The sequence below is a fragment of the Homarus americanus genome, unplaced genomic scaffold (genome assembly GCF_018991925.1).
Source record: "Homarus americanus isolate GMGI-L3 unplaced genomic scaffold, GMGI_Hamer_2.0 scaffold53225, whole genome shotgun sequence".
NCBI classification, from domain to species: domain Eukaryota; kingdom Metazoa; phylum Arthropoda; class Malacostraca; order Decapoda; family Nephropidae; genus Homarus; species Homarus americanus.
In genome coordinates, this window is record NW_024750875.1 from 1155888 (window position 1) to 1175080 (window position 19193).

The 19193-nt window shown below is 39.3% G+C and overlaps 1 protein-coding gene across 1 annotated transcript in view; it reads right to left on the reverse strand.

Moving 5' to 3' along the window:
• Nucleotides 1–19193, reverse strand: part of LOC121854469 — an 88779-nt gene that overhangs the window by 31534 nt on the left and 38052 nt on the right. Inside the window, exons 39-55 of the mRNA XM_042349145.1 lie at nt 18445–18567; nt 16174–16263; nt 14280–14474; nt 13885–14049; nt 13142–13383; nt 12329–12461; nt 10442–10621; nt 7790–7932; nt 6827–7072; nt 6180–6369; nt 5320–5534; nt 4910–5051; nt 4001–4198; nt 2755–2958; nt 2433–2538; nt 1508–1644; nt 544–680 (exon numbers count right to left, since the gene is read on the reverse strand). Of these exons, the coding sequence (XP_042205079.1) occupies nt 544–680; nt 1508–1644; nt 2433–2538; nt 2755–2958; nt 4001–4198; nt 4910–5051; nt 5320–5534; nt 6180–6369; nt 6827–7072; nt 7790–7932; nt 10442–10621; nt 12329–12461; nt 13142–13383; nt 13885–14049; nt 14280–14474; nt 16174–16263; nt 18445–18567 (2846 nt within the window). The remainder of the gene's footprint in view (nt 1–543; nt 681–1507; nt 1645–2432; nt 2539–2754; nt 2959–4000; nt 4199–4909; nt 5052–5319; nt 5535–6179; nt 6370–6826; nt 7073–7789; nt 7933–10441; nt 10622–12328; nt 12462–13141; nt 13384–13884; nt 14050–14279; nt 14475–16173; nt 16264–18444; nt 18568–19193) is intronic.

A 19193-nucleotide genomic window follows, 5' to 3' on the forward strand; every position in this document is an offset into this window, starting at 1 on the left:
GTATATGATTAGGGAGAGAAAGGGGAGCAAAGAAGAGGAGAGAGAAAAGAGAGAAAAAGATGACAGAGTAAAGAGAAAAAATGACAGAGTAAAGAGGAGAGAAAGGTGAGAAGAAAAAAGAAAAAAAGAGACCGAGACAGACAGAGAGAGAAGAGAGAGAAAAGCGAGTGGAAAAGAAAGAAAAAAGAGAGAAAAATAGGAGAGAACCAGAGAGAGAAGAGACAGACAGAGAAAGAGAAAAGGGAGTGACAGTGAGACAGAGAGAGAGAGAAGAGAGCAACAGAGTGAGAAAGAAAGAGAGGAAGAAAGAGCAAAAGGTGATGAAGAGAGAAATATATCAATATCATAAAGACAAAATAAATCTTCCATCCACCAGGGACTATGTTAAAGGAACCTCCGTCTATTTAGCAAACTATCTAGTTATCTACAGTATTTAGTTACAGACAGACAAAAGAGACAGAGGTAAAAGCTAAAAAGTATATTATCAGTATATTATTATTAAACAAAAAGTAGTAAAAATAAATAAATAATTAAATAACTCACCCGCCATTATTGCTGTCCCAATTGAACTTGATGAAGGAGGTGAGGTCCTTACTAGACCGCTTGTAGTAACCATCCAGCTTCACGGTCCTGTACGGGTGTGAGAGCTTCCCCTTCAGGGTGTGCTCTTTGTTGAAGCCCTGAGAGAGAAGAAGTTTTGTGAGATGATGGAGAACTTTTGTGTGAGTCTGAGAAAGGAGAACTTTTGTGTGAGTCTGAGAAAGGAAAACTTTTGTGAGTCTGAGAAAGGAGAACTTTTGTGTGAGTCTGAGAAAGGAGAACTTTTGTGTGAGTCTGAGAAAGGAGAACTTTTGTGAGTCTGAGAAAGGAGAACTTTTGTGTGAGTCTGAGAAAGGAGAACTTTTGTGTGAGTCTGAGAAAGGAGAACTTTTGTGTGAGTCTGAGAAAGGAGAACTTTTGTGAGTCTGAGAAAGGAGAACTTTTGTGAGTCTGATGGCTTTGTCGGTCATTTTTGGTCAAATTGCCAACTGTTTATTAGTGTTGTTTACATCTACTGCCTTAGGTACATTAATAAAAGTATATATACCTCCACAGTCTACGTACACCACTGCCTATAATACACATGCTGAAATATATACCTACATCGTCTAAATTCATGGCAAATCAAGTGTTAAATGTGTGAAGAGTTTACTGAACAAATATTATCATCATCATTATTGCTATCATCATCATCAGTACTTTTATTCTCATTATGTCTTTGAAGAGGTGAAGCAAAAACAGATCCCAAGTGAAGTTTAGGTCACATACAGTATGCTAATTCTCTCAGGTGGCAAGTGAACTTATCTAGCTTAGAAAGAGTCTCAAGAAATCCTTATCTTATTTTTAAATTTGTATCTTCGCTTAACTCAATCAATTAGGTGCAGTCTTTGATCTTCATTTATGAGGAAATCCATCATGGGAACCTTTTAGAAACAGGACCCAGGAAGACAGTGACCATAACACCCACCTTAGATACATCTCTCCAATCTATATCAAATTCAATCTTTTCATCTTGGGACCACGAGACGAGGAAGTTTGTTTTAAAGTTCCGTGGGGTCAGGTTGTAGCCGGCGGCCAGTATAACCTCTCTGTCCAACAGCTTCCCTGTAGGATCAATACAAATACTACCTTAATAAATCCTATTTTGTTTGGTAGGATCTCTCTGACATTACTAGATGTGTACTACACTAGCATCCTACTTCAATTACAGTAATAGAATATCTGTCCAAAATCTATCCTTTGAATATAACACTGATATATTATTTCCTATGACTTAAAGATTTATTGTAGGATGAGGATGAATCAGATTTTGTTTGGCCATTAGCAACCTTAAAGAATGAATGTAAATACTATACTGAGACCCCTGTTTCTTCCTGTTAAATCTAACACAAATACTATCTGACACTTTCTTCCATCGGGTAAAATGCTTCTCGTAGTATGGAAGGCAGTACAAAGAACAGTAATGTACTATATGAACATCTTATAATTTACTCGTCAGCTTGCAAGCCTTTCAAGTTGACCATCCTACCTGTTTCGAGGATACACATTATGCACTGACCAAGAATTAAAGTACAGTCACCTGCACTTATACCTGGTACAGTGGCTGGCACATTTTGAGAGATGTGGCAACTCTGTGAAATGTTTATCTAGCATCTATGGTTTGGCTAGTATTGCGAGGTTCCTTAGGACCATTCCGAGTTTTTTTATACATTGCAAAAAAACAGTTGCCAAATCTCACAAAATGTGCCAGCCACTGTACCAGGTATAAGTGCAGGTGACTGTACCTAAATTCAACACACCTTGAACCATTACAAAGTTTAACCAATGTTTATCCTATGTTTAACCTATCTCACAGCCCAACATGAAAAAAAGAATCATAAACTGTCACCTACCCTTGATCTGGAACTGCCTGCCAGACTGAGCACTATTGTGTACAAAGAAGATGGTGATTCTCCTCGATATATCATCTAAGTCATACAGATCCAGGGTCGTTACCACCTGTCAACACACACATCCTCTTAGTTCCTTCTGGTGTATTTAGTTAAACATCTTGGTAAATACTAACTCATGTGCTTGACTTTATTTCCAAGGTCTGGAATGCAGTACTATTACATATTTAATTTTACTTGTTTATTATTATTGTCATTATTATCGTTATATTAAGATGTAGCAAGTAGTAGCATTACCATCATAATTATCGCCGTCATAACAAACCTCTAACTCTGTATCAGATTTCCTGTTTGTTTCTTTGGTTGATGATATTCCAAATGGCCAAAGATCGTTGGAAAACTCGAAGGAGGTCCTCTGCTTGATGTGCCCATCAGCCAGCACCACCGTCACCCTCTCCACCTTTACCTTAAGAGCCACAGGTTGGTAGCTGGCTCCTAGCTCTACCGTCACGTCTCCAGTCACTGGGAACTGTGAGGTTTATAGTTCAAGAGGATGCAACTGTAGCTGTGTGTGTGTGCATGTAAATGGTATTACATCTATGGCTTCATTCTTTCGTCTCTCATTCTTTCTTTACCTATCTATCTACCTACCTCCCTACCTATGAATCTAATTATGTATCTGTATCTATTCATTCTATCGATTTGTCTATTTACCTAACTACGACTTGCCTATGGGACCCACTGTCACTTTTTAACAATCACTAATAAAAATGTCCCATCTATTTATTGATATTCATTATTGTACAGTTTAACCAGAATAATTGCTTAATTGGGCTCTTCCATCTATCGTATATATATCCATCTATACATCTATCACTCCTCATGCTTCTTTTCATCGGTAAATTAAAAATACATCCACTTGCCTCACTTAAGCTATGACAGTAAGGCATGTATTTAAGGCAGACTTGTTCTCTTAGCAGTCAGTTAAACCAGAACAAGCAACATGCAATAACTGTAGGTCCTTAAGAATGTTGAGCATTAGTTGTAGCTACACAGTGTCTCATAGGTTGTGACCCATAGGACTTTGTTTTCAAGTGCCTGAGTGTTACTTAAATTATAGCCATGTATTTGAATATTAAATCGACTCTTTCCTCAAGTGTTAATTTCTCTACCATCTTTATTGAATTACTACAATTCCTTTATCTGATTAAAATAATAATAATTTCCCTATGAGACAATCTTTCTACAATTTTTCTAAGGTGCACGAGCTATGAGACACACTTTAGTTTTGTTATGGTGCACAAACTATGAGACTCCCTCTATATAGTTTCAGTCAACTAACTAGATTCTAACCAAGTCAACTCTTGGAAAACTACTCCTGAATGTCAACTGTTAATATACCACACTTAAACCAGTTATCACTATGTCAGTTCTAAAATTCACTATGTCAACTCTTAAATGCTACAATGGCAACTGTTTACAATCCATATTATAATCTATTATGTAAACTGGTAAACCATATATCATATAAACCACTATGGCAATGACGTTAAAGATACAAGAACTTTTACCTTAAAACCATAGTCAATCTGGACAATTCTGTTGTTGGTAAAATCGGCCGTGATTTGGAGTGTGCCTCGGTGACCCGCTGTTAAGAAATGGTGCTTGAGGGAGGCGTGAACTGGTGTACGTCCCCAGGGTGAGGTGGCATCGTGTCTCTGCGGCCACTCGAGGTTGTATTCACCCTCGTAACCATCTTCTGTCAACTCCTGAACAACCCCAGAGAACTTTATGTAACACCCCCAGAGAACTGCATGTAACACCCCCAGAGAATTGCATGTAACACCCCCAGAGAATTGCATGTAACACCCCCAGAGAACTGCATGTAACACCCCCCCAGAGAACTGCATGTAACACCCCCAGAGAACTGCATGTAACACCCCCAGAGAATTGCATGTAACACCCCCAGAGAATTGCATGTAACACCCTAGAGAATTGCATGTAACACCCCAGAGAATTGCATAACACCAGAGAATTGCATGTAACACCCCAGAGAACTGCATGTAACACCCCCAGAGAACCCACCAGAGAATTACATGTACCCCCAGAGAAGATGTAAACCATGTAACACCCCCAGAGAATTGCATGTAACACCCCCCAGAGAACTGCATGTAACACCCCCAGAGAATTGCAAAGACAAGTTTTAGAGGCATCACAACGTCACTGCACCTTATACCCCACACCTAATAATACACACCATAATTTAAGACTTTTAAACCCCATGACATTAATGAAATCAATATATCTGTCTGTATCAATTTAAGAGAGATGACAAAGTTCCTCCATGCATTAAAGTGTCGAGATTGTCTAAAACATAAAGACATGGTAGGTGATAAAATTGATTCCTAAAGTATTGCCATGAGGTATACCCATCTAAATATATTTCATAAACATTGAAATCTTCCTCCTAACACACCAACCTGTTTAAAATCAAGTGTGATGGGCTGGTTCTCCCACATGAGGGTAGAGGTGAAGTGAATGGTACCATCACCAGCAGGGAAGCCGTGAGCCAACATGTTTCCCGTCACAGTCGTCACATCAGAGCCCGTCTCAATTGTCGATCTGTTGGGGGGGGGGGGGTTGCCTCTGTTAAATGGACTAAACCCCTATACACATCTCACTCCGAATTTTGGAGATTTGAAGGTTATGTTTCCTCTATTTGGTTATGTAAAAAGCCACATCTAACTGATCTATGTAAGTTACAACGCAATAAATCTCATATTCATTGATTAGTTTTAACCCTAACTGGTGATGTAAGAATGTATTTAACTGGTTCACTTGAGCGCAGATCAAAGTAGGTTAGGTTAGATTAGGCTTCGAAGAGACTTACGTGAACCAGTGCCTTTCATCGTGAGTCTCGTAGTGAATGTCAGCCTTGTTATTATGCCAGCCTTCCACCATGGGCAGATCGAAGGTAAAGTGACCATCCATGGAGTCCTTGTTGAACACCAGCCTGGAGTGTAACACAACCTGCTGTGGCCCCGATGATCCTCGCTCCCAGTCTAAGATCCCCGTCAGGTTAAGTTGCTGACCCTGTTTACGCATCTGCGGGTAAGAGTGAGTGATTTAAGATCCCCAACAGGTGAAGATGCTGATCTCTAAGTCACTATGTCATAAAGCCACAAAGTTAGTTTTAAGTCAATAAGTCATTCTATGTCACAAAGTCATTTTCAGCCATTCTACAGTAATTCACTACAATATTTCAGGTCAGTAAAGGTGTCTTCAGCCACTATGATATTTTATTTCATCATTATTCTAAATCATAATGTCATCTTAACTCACTAGGTCTTTTTTTACTTTTACTTTTATCCTCTTTGCCACTGATCGGCTCGTTAGCCGCTTGGGTGGTTGGTCATATCTGTTACGCACTGTTGGCAAGTATTGGACTTGTACTGGCTCCTGAATGTATCTGAACAGGCTCCAGTGTTGGTCAAGTCTGGTCTTGAAACAGCTCACACTCGATGTCATCACAACACTCTCTGGCAGATTGTTCCAAGAGTTCATAATTTTCCCTCATTTTAAGTCATTATGTCATACGTCATGGAGTCATCGTAAGTATTTAAGTAACTGAGTAAAACTGAGTTACTTTGTCACTTCTTTATATCTAAATAACTGTAATAAGGATAAATATTGTATAAAAACACTTAGTGAGAGGCAGACACCGAGAGAGAGACAGACAGAGAAACTCACCTCTCCAGTAAAACTGTATTTTGACCTTGTAAGATCAAGAGTGATGGTGGGTTTGATGACCCTGAAGTTGTCCTGATGTTCTGCTAGTGCCTTGAAGGTGATGGGGTCAAGGTGAGGCCAAACAAGGTGAAGGGTCAGCTCCCCTGGGTCAGAGGTCACCTGCATCACCTTCCCCTGTAGTACCAAGTGGCTGAGGGGAACACCATCACATTAATGCATACTGCACTTTGAAGCTTAAACAGCAAAGATACTCATACAAGATCACGCATCACTTAATACAGTACAATCACAGTCAAGATCTTACCAACAACAAAATTACTGTTCTAAAATTACTGTTAAATCAGGTTTTACTATAAATAACCTTAAAATATATGATTTTCCCTGCTTATAAAAGTCACACACCACACACACACACACACACACACACACACACACACACACCCCACACACACACACACACACACACACACCCACACCCATCCACACACACCCCTCCACACACACCCCCCCACACACACCCACACACACACCCACACACACACACACCCACCCACACACACACACACACACCCACCCACACACACACCCACACACCCCCACACACACCCACACACACACACATAAGGAGAAAGAATATGGACACTTACTCCCAGTAGTCATGATTACTCTTAAAGTCGACGCTTCCCTCAACATCAATCATGTCATGAGCCGAGTTGTTGATGAGGTTCAGCTCCACAGTGTAAGTCATGTCTGGTCCCTGTTCCTGTGCCACACTCATGGTCAGGTCTCCGTTAATCTTACCGAAGGACAAACTTCGGAAGGTCATCTCGAAGTCTCCAGAGCCAATGGCAGATTCCCAGCCAACCTTCAGGTGATATGGGAGCTGTTCTCGTCTGGGAGTAAGATATACGTCTAGTGTTAAAGGTCTTTCTTTGAGAACGCAAGCAAGGGATGCATTACCAAAGTCCTATCCTTCAAAGACTATTAAAAAATTATATTACACGATACAATATACTGACTGTTTACAACATTGATCTTCATAATGTTAAAAATTTATCATAAAAAACTCATAAAGTTACTTTTTCCTCGGGGACTGTGTTAGAAATATAATTTTTGACCCACATATGCCAAGAACCTTTGAAAATTTGAAGGAAAGAATATGTGAGGTTGTTAACAGGCTCAGTATGACATGGTAAAACCTGAGTGGAGGGGCAAATGAATACACTCTGTGCGACCCTGACGTCTTCATAACCATGACAGCTCGAAAATAAAACTTTTGAGTTCTTCTTTAGAAATAATCTTGCTTTTCACTGTATCTTTGTTTTTCCTCATAACAAATGTTTAAAATTAGGAAAAATAATTGTAAACACCCAGTACTGGTGTATAGGAAGATATAAAATAAGGTGCACAATATAAAAACTCTTCTTGTATCAATAAAAATGGAAGGAGAGAAATGAGCAACTCTTGGAAAATTGTGAAGATCAGTTACTAAAGATACAAAGATCAGTTAGAAGACACAAAGGATAGTTAATAAGTACAAAACACACAAATGTTACTGAAGACAAAAAGGATTACTGTAAGTGTTTTAAGCGACTTGTATGGCAACTCACTGAACGCTGAGGTCAAACTTGACATCTTGGAATCCCTGGTGAGGTGTAGTAAGGTGTAAAGCGGCCTTCAGTGGCCGCCTCTCCACGTTGGTAAGGCCAAGGTGTACTGTGTAGTGACCTTGTCCACCTGACTCCCTCTCAACCTGTTACACAACCAAACAACCAGGGTTGACAGTCTTTAACACCACTACTGTAGAAATAATTCTTACTATACCTGCAAATCTAACAATTAAACAACAAGAAACCTCAAACTACCAAGTGCTGACAACCCCAACAATCAGATTCCCTAAGTTATAAATCAAGCATAATTTAATAACAAATCTTACAAACTTTCTTTAAGGACAATTCCCAAAGAAAAATAATAATCTGAATTACATCCTTAGATTTAAAAGTTTGACATTAAATACAATATCACAAAAAGTTAAATACACAGCCACCTTTTCAAAGTTTAACTGAATGATAACAATCCCACTTCAAATATTTAGGACAGATGAAATTATTGTGACAAAACGAAGGCCTCCACACGTTTTCTTTATAACTTTGTAATTTATTTTTCCAATCATTATAATCATAGTAAAATTGCTAAAAGAATTATCATCAATTTAAATGATGTTAATAAGTTATTCATTATTTCTTCATACAACTTAAGATTTCTAGAGTAGAGATATTATTAGCACCAGACTGTGGACATGACCGGTGGTAAGTGTGGTCACCGGATAGTCACTACTCAAGAGGAAGAACATGACTAAGGGCACTACTACTACTGCCCCTTCCTCCCTCCCCCACTTTATCCTCCCTCAGGTGCTGCAAGAAGCTCCAGGGAGGTAGTCAGTGGTAACCCTCCATTTGTTTGTCTCGTTCATTGGTTGGATTTCCGGGCGATGTCAGGCACTTTTTGAGTTAGGAAGCAAATATTTTGACACAATAATGACAAAGTGTTCTGGTACCTTCTCCCCCTTCCCCAGTGTCTTCAGGTGTTGGGAAAGTGCACAATGTATTATATTTTTTCCATTTTTTACTTATTTTTATATTGTTTTATCTAATTTTCACATAATTATTTTGTATAATATTAATGAAACAAAATTCTGAACTATAGCTCAAGTGAAGCAACTTTTACATGCATGTTCATTATCCCGACTCCCTGAAATGACGTCATCCTTCGGCTAAATCAAAACTCTTTTAGATTTCATCCAATTTAGAGAGCAATCATAACCACTGACTAAAACAGACTGTAGGTGGTTCTTTTAGCTACAAACTAACCCATTCAGACAGGACCTGACCTCTTAGTCACATAATTGACCCAAACTGTCTTGGTCTTTGATATTTCAGCATACAAATGACTCCACAATCTCCTAAGTGGCCTCCGAGTCCCATAGTCAACTTCCTAATCCTATGCTCAACCTCACATTTCAATAATCGATTTCACATTCCCATAGCTATTTTATTCCCTAATCCAATCCCATTACAATCCTCCAAATCACATAATTAACCTTTCAATCACATAACTCGGCATACAATCCCTATAGTTTCACTCCTATCCCATAAATACCCTCCTAACTCAATTAACACACCTGACCTTTAATAATAATCAACCATTTCCTCTCACACTTGACCACAATGGATCCATCCTCACCTGCATATCTACTGTAGCTTCTAACTGTAAAGGATTCTATTCACGCAGGAACGGTATCAGTAGCATTAGCGGCAAAAATATATCATATTGAAATGTACACGGTAGTTTCCATTGGCACGGTTGCCTTAGCAGCAGCGTTAGCATTATGCGTTTACGGTACGTGTCACTTGCTCCCTGTAACGATTGAAAATGCAACGGACAAGAGAATCCTATACTGTGATGTCACTATCCCTGCGTTTGCTATCTTCACTCAGCAAAATGCCTCGAGGAAAAAAAAACAGGTTTGTCGAGAAGATTAAGAAGATAATCTCACTCAAAATATATCCCAACTTATTTTTGTAATGTTATACAATTCATTTAGGAACCTAGCATGTGTTATTCCATATCTTAACTCATTAAGCATCAATCTACATACCGGGTACGTATAGCATTTTACGAGATCCATACTTTTTGACACAACTGTTCTAAAATGAAGGTTCATGGTCTCAATAAAAGGGTCAGTGGAATACTAATTTTTTTTGTCACTTAATATTTACCTACAGTTCCTATTATTTCCTATTTATAAGCATGACTTACCTTATACATATTGTACGTCGCTGCCTTGGGCTAATGACTTCTCTGTTCCTGCAGTGTTTCACCAATCCTCCTCAATTAGGGAAAGAACATGTGCAAACTGTTGTCTACTCAGACGTAAATATTCTTTCAATTTTTCTTCACCCAAGTTTAGGTCTTTTACCAGAGTATTGTCGGCTCTATATTTGGTCTGATTCAGCAACAAGATATGAACCCACCATCTATGTTTCCTTGTCCGTTTTTCCTTTGATTTACACATGATCTTATACAAACCCAGGATGTTTAATAGCAAATCATCCTGTTCATATGAAGCTCATAGCTTCGCTGCACTAGAAGCCACCTTTCCTGTCCTGTTCCTGTTGCAGTATACTGCAAATGCATATATGGAATCCTAGCTTTATAATTGATCTTACAAATGACTAACTCCAAAGTGGCTGCATCTATACCTGCACATCCACTTCCCAGTCAGTGTCGTCGCGGTATTGCCAGAGTAGGTCACCGCGGTAAGTTCGTCCAGCTCCCTCCAAGACCAGCTGGTTCCTGAAGCCTTGTTGCTGTGGTGTTCCCTCCAGATGGATGATTGTGTGTTCTAAGTCCTTCCAGGGAGTCTTCAGAGTTCCATCCAACTGAGAAAGAGGCATGGATTACCCAAGGGTTTAAAGTATTAGAAAAAATAGAACACAAACACACAAATAAAATTTAGTGTCTTTCTAGGTCTTCAGGGATCTTTTTTAATAAATGAATATACAGTACAGGGGTCCCCAGGTTATGAACGGATTCTGTTCCTGAGGACTTTCTTAAGTAGGAAATGTACGTAAGTCGGAACACAAGCTATGTGCATACCGTACTTACAGAACACTAAAATCCCACTATATCATACCCTAAGTACTTATATACTTCTAAAATCATTTAATTTAAGAGAAAAGAAGAAATAGAATGACAAAATACAGTAAATGAAAATAAAAAATAAGTCCTGGTAAATAAAATACTGTAAATTTCAAGTTTAACCCTGTTCGTATTGGCGGGCGTTTCGTAAGTCGGGGAACCGCTGTATAATTACAGTGAACCCTCAAAGATCCGGTCTAAACGGGGACCACCTGTCGAAGAAGCCGATTGTCCTAATCTTCCGACGAAGGTACTTTCCTTATAAAAACGATAAATAAAAAACACCAAAAATACAGTACATATTATCTTGACCACTGGGGTTAGTTATACAGACTTTTTCCTGTGAAAAAGCCATAATTCTGAGCAACATTACTCTACTCACTTTGTGCTCAAAATATACTAAAGGACTAAAATATTTATCTCTGGTGCAAACTATCTGATGTTTATACTCCAATTATTTGCTATCTTGCAAGGATTCCAGCAATGCAAGTTATATTCTTCTAAGTTTAGTCTGTAACATTATATAAGATAAAAACTTTAAGCCTAAAACTACCTTCACCCTGTTTTGGGAATACAGAACTTCTTAGGGAGGCTTCTTAGCTCAGAACCCCAAAAAATTTTGTCCGAATCTTCCGAAATCCGTATTTATAGGGTCCGAATCTTCGAGGGTTCACTGTATACTATTACCTAAATGTGGAAATTTCATGTTGAAATACAAAAATATATATACTGTATAAAGAAAAACTGGAAGAAAGAGAAAATAAGAGAAATACTTAGTGTTGCAGATTCTCCCAACTGTGAGAACAACACTGTAATAGTTGAACTTCTGTATAATCAGGGGTGAACAAAATACTAAAACAGTACAAGTGACTTAAGTAAAAGTATTGTCATTTAAAAAAATTACTTGTATAAAAGTACAATTATTTTTAAACTACTTAAGTACAGAAAGGAAGAAGTAACTCCCTTTAAATCAAGTTTATGTTGAAAGATGAAATATAACCCAGACATTGGTCAGTTATGTACATTTATAGGATCAAAAGATAGAATGACAAGTTAACAGACTTCATTTTGTTTATTCATACACTATTGTCAAAATTCATATTAAGATTTAATAATACAGTAATTGATTTTCAAACTTCTTGCTATAATAACGTGGGTGCAAGATATGTCGCACTAGTTGTTATGTGCTGCGAACGGTGATGCCTAGAGTAGTGTAATCAACACTAGAAAGATGGGCGGCTGCTATGCTGCATATGACATGACATTGGGCGAGCGTGACGCATCCATACATATGTTCACCTCCTACACAAAACAATGTTCATGCCTGCTCTTCATTTTCTTTTTAAAAGTTTTATATTACATTTCCATTATTTCTGTCACATCAGAGTATTGAAATAATTTCCCCACAACATTTACAACTGTATAAAAAAAATTAAAAAAACACTTACTTCACGAATGAAATTTTGGTGGGACTTAACAGTAGCATCCAGAATGATGTCCCCGCCTTCCCACCCCAGCTTGCCCTCCAGGTGAGACTTGAGCACGTCCACAGCCGTCATACTCCACATGAAAGTCCCGTCTCTGAAAATAAGTCAAGAAAATAACTCGTAAAATTACAAACTCTTAGTGCACCTTTCAAAGACCTGTTCCTAGAAGTGCATTGCAAAATATACTATGCAAGATTTACACACACACACACCCACCCATATACCCACACACCCCCACACAACCCCATACACCCACACACACAAATATAACATAGTGTGTACCTAAATGGTTCAAATGGTGAGGAGAATGAACCCAGGTGTACCTAAATGGTTCAAATGGTGAGGAGAATGAACCCTGGTGTATCTAAATGGTTCAAATGGTGAGGAGAATGAACCCAGGTGTACCTAAATGGTTCAAATGGTGAGGAGAATGAACCGTGGTGTACCTAAATGGTTCAAATGGTGTGAAGAATGAACCCAGGTGTACCTAAATGGTTCAAATGGTGAGGAGAATGAACCCAGGTGTACCTAAATGGTTCAAATGGTGAGGAGAATGAACCCTGGTGTATCTAAATGGTTCAAATGGTGAGGAGAATGAACCCAGGTGTACCTAAATGGTTCAAATGGTGAGGAGAATGAACCGTGGTGTACCTAAATGGTTCAAATGGTGTGAAGAATGAACCCAGGTGTACCTAAATGGTTCAAATGGTGAGGAGAATGAACCCTGGTGTACCTAAATGGTTCAAATGGTGAGGAGAATGAACCCTGGTGTACCTAAATGGTTCAAATGGTGAGGAGAATGAACCCTGGAGATGCTTGGTGGTTCCTGTAACAGTCAGCTGGAAGACCTTGCCCGACGTGGTGGTCAGCTGGCCGTGGAGTTGCCCAGCCTTCTCATCCTTGGGTACCTGGTACTCTGCTATAAAGTCTAAGGTCTCATAACCATCAACAGGTGTCGTGATCATCACTTGCAACTTTCCATCCTCCACACTTGGGAAATTTCCTTTTATCACAAGCTGTACAAAAAATAAATAAAATAAAAGATTAACTGCAGCAAATTATAAATTTTTCTTTAAGTGTTGATGTGTTAATATTATCTTTTAAAATTACCTACATGATGCAGTTTCAGAAATGTTAGTTGATGGAAACATTAATTGTTTTGCAAAAATTAGCTGCGTGAAATCACGAGTTTGCAAATATCGGCTGATTAAAACAGATGTTGTAAAAAACAAGATAACCAAGACTTAGTCCTTAGCTGTATTAAGGCACACTCGAAAAAGATGTCCATTGGGCTGACCAAACACAGCAGAAATTAGTCTCCAGTAAGGAGTCACACGAAATAATTGTTCCCCAAAAAGCTACTAATGATACCCTCGTCAAACACCCACAATAACAGTAGTGTCTCATACAAGATGTTACTATCAAAGTGACTGAAAGTTACTCAATAAATACTTGTAGTAAGGCCTTCGGCAACATGTGAAAGCCAATGCATCTAAAAACTAGTTAAATATTGGTACCTTGGTAGGGATGGAAGATTTCGAGGATAAAGTGAGGTCCAATTTGACTTCAGGGTCCCAGAAATAGCTTCCTGAAGCCTCCAGGTGAGCATTGTTGAGGTGTTCATCCAGGGAGTTGAGAGGCAGGACAGCGATGGCTCGACCCTCAGCACCTCCAGGACGGGTCTACATGTAAGTCAACACAGGTTATTGCTCCATGTTGATTATACTGTCCTGTACAGAGTATATTGTACACCAATTACCCTTACAACTTCTCCCTCAAATAAAACCATTAAGACACAAGATGCACACACTGTTTTTGCTTCAGCTGTGAGAGAAAGCAATAAAGTGTTACTTAACCTCAAACATTTAACAGGGCACCACTTGTCATGCATATACAGTAATACAAATTTTACCTGCAGCTCGACATTGAGTCTGAGATTCTTGGTGGGGCCATACTGCATGGTGAGGTCATACTTGACGTCTACCTGGGTGGAGTTGTCACAAAGATCAAGGAAGATGGTGTGCAGGTCAGGTAGAGGTGTGTATAATTCAAGTGCTATTCTTAGGCGGGGCACCTGACCCTGCTCGTACCGTGCCCCAAGACCATACTGTAACAAACAACAATATATTACAACATATATTTCAGTATTTTACAGCACATTACAACATTCAGCAGCATGCAAAAACCTATTACTGTATTTCAATGGCCATATCAGTTAAGGACCTGAGATCATGTGTGTGTGTGTACTGTAGAATATTTCAATTTTTGTTTCATCACTTTCGCATTACTTTTCACACTTGTTCCACACTAACCTACCACATCCTCCTTTCTTGAGGTTTCTGAGAGCACAACAATGATAACAAATAAGCCAACTACAGAATATGAAGAGAGATTAAAAGGCAAATTTAGGGAGATGAAAATGTTGAGAGAGAAGGCAGGACTTAATCAGGTTATGTTTGAGTACTATAAAGTCCTGGAGAATCTGGCATTAGACTATTGGTGAAGATAAAACACACCCCACAACAATGTATATGTTAAACAGGGACCACAACCAGGAAGTAAAGATAGGAAAGCATTAAATATCTAACTAACTCAGTAAAGTCTCTGATCTTAGTAGTGATTCTAGCCTCCCTCCATTCTGAGCATCTGCCTTGTTAACTAAATTCACTGTATTTTGTGGTGTGTGGCAAGAGATGGCATTGTTTACATGGTGCTCCCCTTCTCATGGATGGGAGCAGGTGAGGGGAGGGTGTTCTGCTATCCTCTGGTTCTGTACTGGTGCATTTGACTCCACAAATTTTCCCTTGTATACAAACCATCCACGCCCGTCCCCGCTCCCTCTTCAGGAGTTTTGTGTTGTTCCCTCTGCATTGCTCTGCGATTTGGGTTTATGAATCTACCCCAAAATGCTTCGCTCCCTTTAAGTTTTTGCCTGCCGAATAACTTCCCATTTCTTATCCTCATTCGCTACTGTGATCCTCAGGGGGCCGGGATTATTCTCCTGCCTTTGTCCTACCCTCCTCACTTCATAAGGTGGAGCTGACAAGTTCAGAGCCTCATCACTATTATTCTGGAACTTCATCTTTTCGTGTGTTTTCCTACTATCAGCTTCCTCTGAATGGCTCCCAGAGACTCCAAACACTATTATATTGTTCCTGCATTTGAATCAGTCCCATTTTTTCTCCTCTCTCATCTGAGAAGGTCTATTAGTTGTCATCTTTTCAACACACTTCTGCAAAGTCCCTAGCTGCTGAAAGACTTGTTCAGATCCTGCATTACTCTCTGTCACCTTCTGCGACCATGCTGTAAACTGAGGATAGCTCCTCTCAACTACTTCCTCTATTCTATCAGCTACTTCCTCAGTCTTAGGGAGGATCTCTTTCCCAACTTGCTCTAGCTTCCTCTATTTTTGTCTCTAAGTTTCTCTTTCCCTTATGATCTGCAATAGCCTAAAAGCAGTTACAGTACTAAGCAATTCTGGTATGTTTTTATGTAATCTATGAAGACCCAGGGGTTTACCTTCAGTGAATGAAATCATCTGACATTAGCCAGAAACATATTAAGTTTTGGCCTGAGTCTCAATGGGTTTATGAGATAGACTACAATACATGTACTTAATGTAGTATATTTCTGTGAAACTCGTAATATGAATAATCCTCTTAATTTTCAATTTACGATCATCTGGACCACACCAGAGAATACGGTGTATGGCATCAGCAATGAAAGCTGTAACTGAGGAAGTTGGACCACAGAAGGTGTAAGCTGACACCTCCATAACCAACACCCTCCACACGTGACACACTTACCTTACGCTCACCCAGCTGACCGTAAATCCTGGAATGGACTCGTACTTCAGGGTCAAGACGGAAGAGGTTCCTTAACTCTCCAGTGATGACCTGCAAGGTGAGGAAGACAAGGAAGGATTAGTGAGGAAGATTGAGACGTATAAGCGAGGAAGATTGAGAAGTATGAGTGAGGATGATAAGGAAGGATTAGTGAGGAAGATTGAGAAGCATGAGTGAGAAAGATTGATAAGTATAAGTGAGGAAGATAAGGAAGGCTTAGTGAGGAAGGTTAAAATAAATTAGTTACAACACAAAATATCTCAACCACAGGAACTCACAACTATCCAGACTATACCTTTAATTAACTACTGTATATATATCTGTACAAATATAAGTACAGTGTTGCCAGAATTAAAGACCAAACACTAGAAAAAATAATGGACTGAAAAATGGATATAAGAGAATACAAAACTTAATGACTGCAATACAAAAGAAAACTTAACTCTGTAATAATACTGAAAAAATAATAAAAATAAATTCAAAATGCAGTGATACCTCAATTTAATGGACCATATGGATAGAAAGGTCCGTACCTGTCACAAGTGGGGTACCACAGGGCAGTGTATTGGGCCCGCTGTTGTTTTTGTTTGTTTCATAAATGACGTTGTACACTCCTCCATACAAATGTTTGCCGATGACGCCAAGTTATTTCGGAAAATTAAGAACCAAGCGGTCTGTGAAGAGCTGCAGAAGGACCTCTGTGGGCTCCAGGAATGGTCGAAGAAATGGCTGCTGAGATTCAATGTCACGCAGTGTAAGAGGATGCACCTGGGGCGTACCAACGGTAAGGAGGCGTATCATATGTCCCAACGAGATGAAGAAACTACACTAGTTGAGACTGAATGTGAGAAGGACCTAGGTGTGTATGTTGACAATGAGCTGAAGTTCTCGGGCCATTGCGAGAAAAAGGTAAACCAGGCAAATAAATTATTGGGTCTTATAAGAAGGTCGTTCAGGTATCTTGACGGTCCGTCCCTCGTAACGATCTTCAGGAGTGAAGTGCTTCCCCATCTGGAGTACTGTCACCCCATCTGGTCCCCGAAATATGCTAGGGACTGTCAGTTGGTTGAAAATGTTCAAAGGATTGCCACCAAACTGGTGCCTGCACTTCGGCACCTCAGCTACCCTGAGAGATTGGAGTGCCTGAACTTGCCTAGCTTATACTACAGACGGGCAAGGGGGGACCTAGTTGAGGTGTATAAGCATCTCAGGGGGCACTACTCAGTCGAGTGTCCTTACTTGGAGCTGGCGGACGCTCGCCCCACAAGGGGTCACAGCTCAAGATTGAAGAAGCCGCAAGTCCAGAAAACTGTGAGGGCAAACTTTTTCGGAGTGAGAGTTGTGAACTCTTGGAACAATCTACCAGAGAGTGTTGTGACGGCACTGAGTGTGAGCTCTTTCAAGACAAGACTTGACCAACACTGGAGCGGGTTCAGGTACATTCAGGAGCCGGTGCATGCCCAGTATTTGCCAACAGTGCGTGACAGAGACGTGACCGATCGCCCGGGCGGCTAGCGAGCCGATCAGTGGCGAAGATGATAAAAGCAATAAATAATTCTCGAGTTCTGTGACACTGACTGAAATTTAATTCAGTATAAGGGAGGCTTACCACCACCTCAACCTTAATCCTAACAGTAACTGTCAGATATTTAGCTGAAATTCTTAAAAGGAAGAGGTTATGAATCCTTAATATGTACAGTACAGTATCTTATTATATTGAGGCTGTCAGTGTAGTGTAGTGTAGTAGCTACGTTGATAATAGTAGTGTATGTGAAAATGCACTGAGGTGTTGTCTTTTCCAGAATAGGTCTGTCCTTCACAGTGGTGTAACTCTATCGGACCGGTGGTAGTCAATCTAGTTCTGCCAATCAACTGCAGTAAACAGCTCTCCGTCTCCTAGTCTCAGAAAAACCCGCCAACTTCTGACGTTATATATGACAAATATTTTCATTCAAATTTAGAGGCTTATATTCGACACTGACAGACTCAGTTCTATTAAAATATTATTTATAATGCCATTATAATATAACCTTAATGTACTGCGTATAAGCCAATTCACCAGAGTTGACAGTATGTTAGAGACACCTGTCAAAACAGGCTGATGTGAACCAAGTTTTAGTCTCACGAATAGATCAGCAAAGTAGGTAAGATTAGCACAGACAACTAACAGGGGCTATCATGTACTATAAGGTACAGTACCACCAGGGGCTACAAGTTACTACCAGACCTCACCTTGTAGCCCGGGAAGGGGGTAAGGATGGTGCAGCTCACTAGGAAGTCAGTCAGTGATGTAACTTGTCCCAACAACACAAAGCCCACATCCACTTTATCATTCCACAGGACCTTAGCTTCTGTCTGTAACAAAACACACACACAAAATCTTTTGAGAATCTTCTCTTTAATAATTATGAGAATAAATTTACATAGGGGAAAAAGAATACTAAAAATATGATAGAATAAATCAAATGATGAGTAATTATCTCCACCTTATTTCACCTGATGATTAACACACTTTTACAACCTGGGGGTTCAGTTACGTTAGTGTCAGGGTGTTTAATCATTTGATGAAATAAGTTGGAATAACTAATATTCATGTGACCAGAATTAATGTGTACTGATCATAATTGTGTCTTATGTGCTGTTATCGTTTTGAAATTGCTGCCTGTACTTGATTCTTTATATTTAATGTAATTTCGGGAATAAGGTGAAATAAAGTATAAGTGAATGATTCTCTTATCAACAGAACACAAAATGAACTAAAGACAACACAAATTTGCCTCCACGGAAATGTTGGTATTCTCATGAAAATAATGTTCAAATAACCTAACTTAAATGCCAAGATATATTGCTGGAACAGGAATTTCACAAAATAGCGAGGATATATTGTTATATACTATGAAGAAAAAGTAACAGTCTTATTTATTATCTTGAGAGAAAAGCTAAAATAATTTCTTGTTGCTATAAGGAAGAGTAAAGAAGCT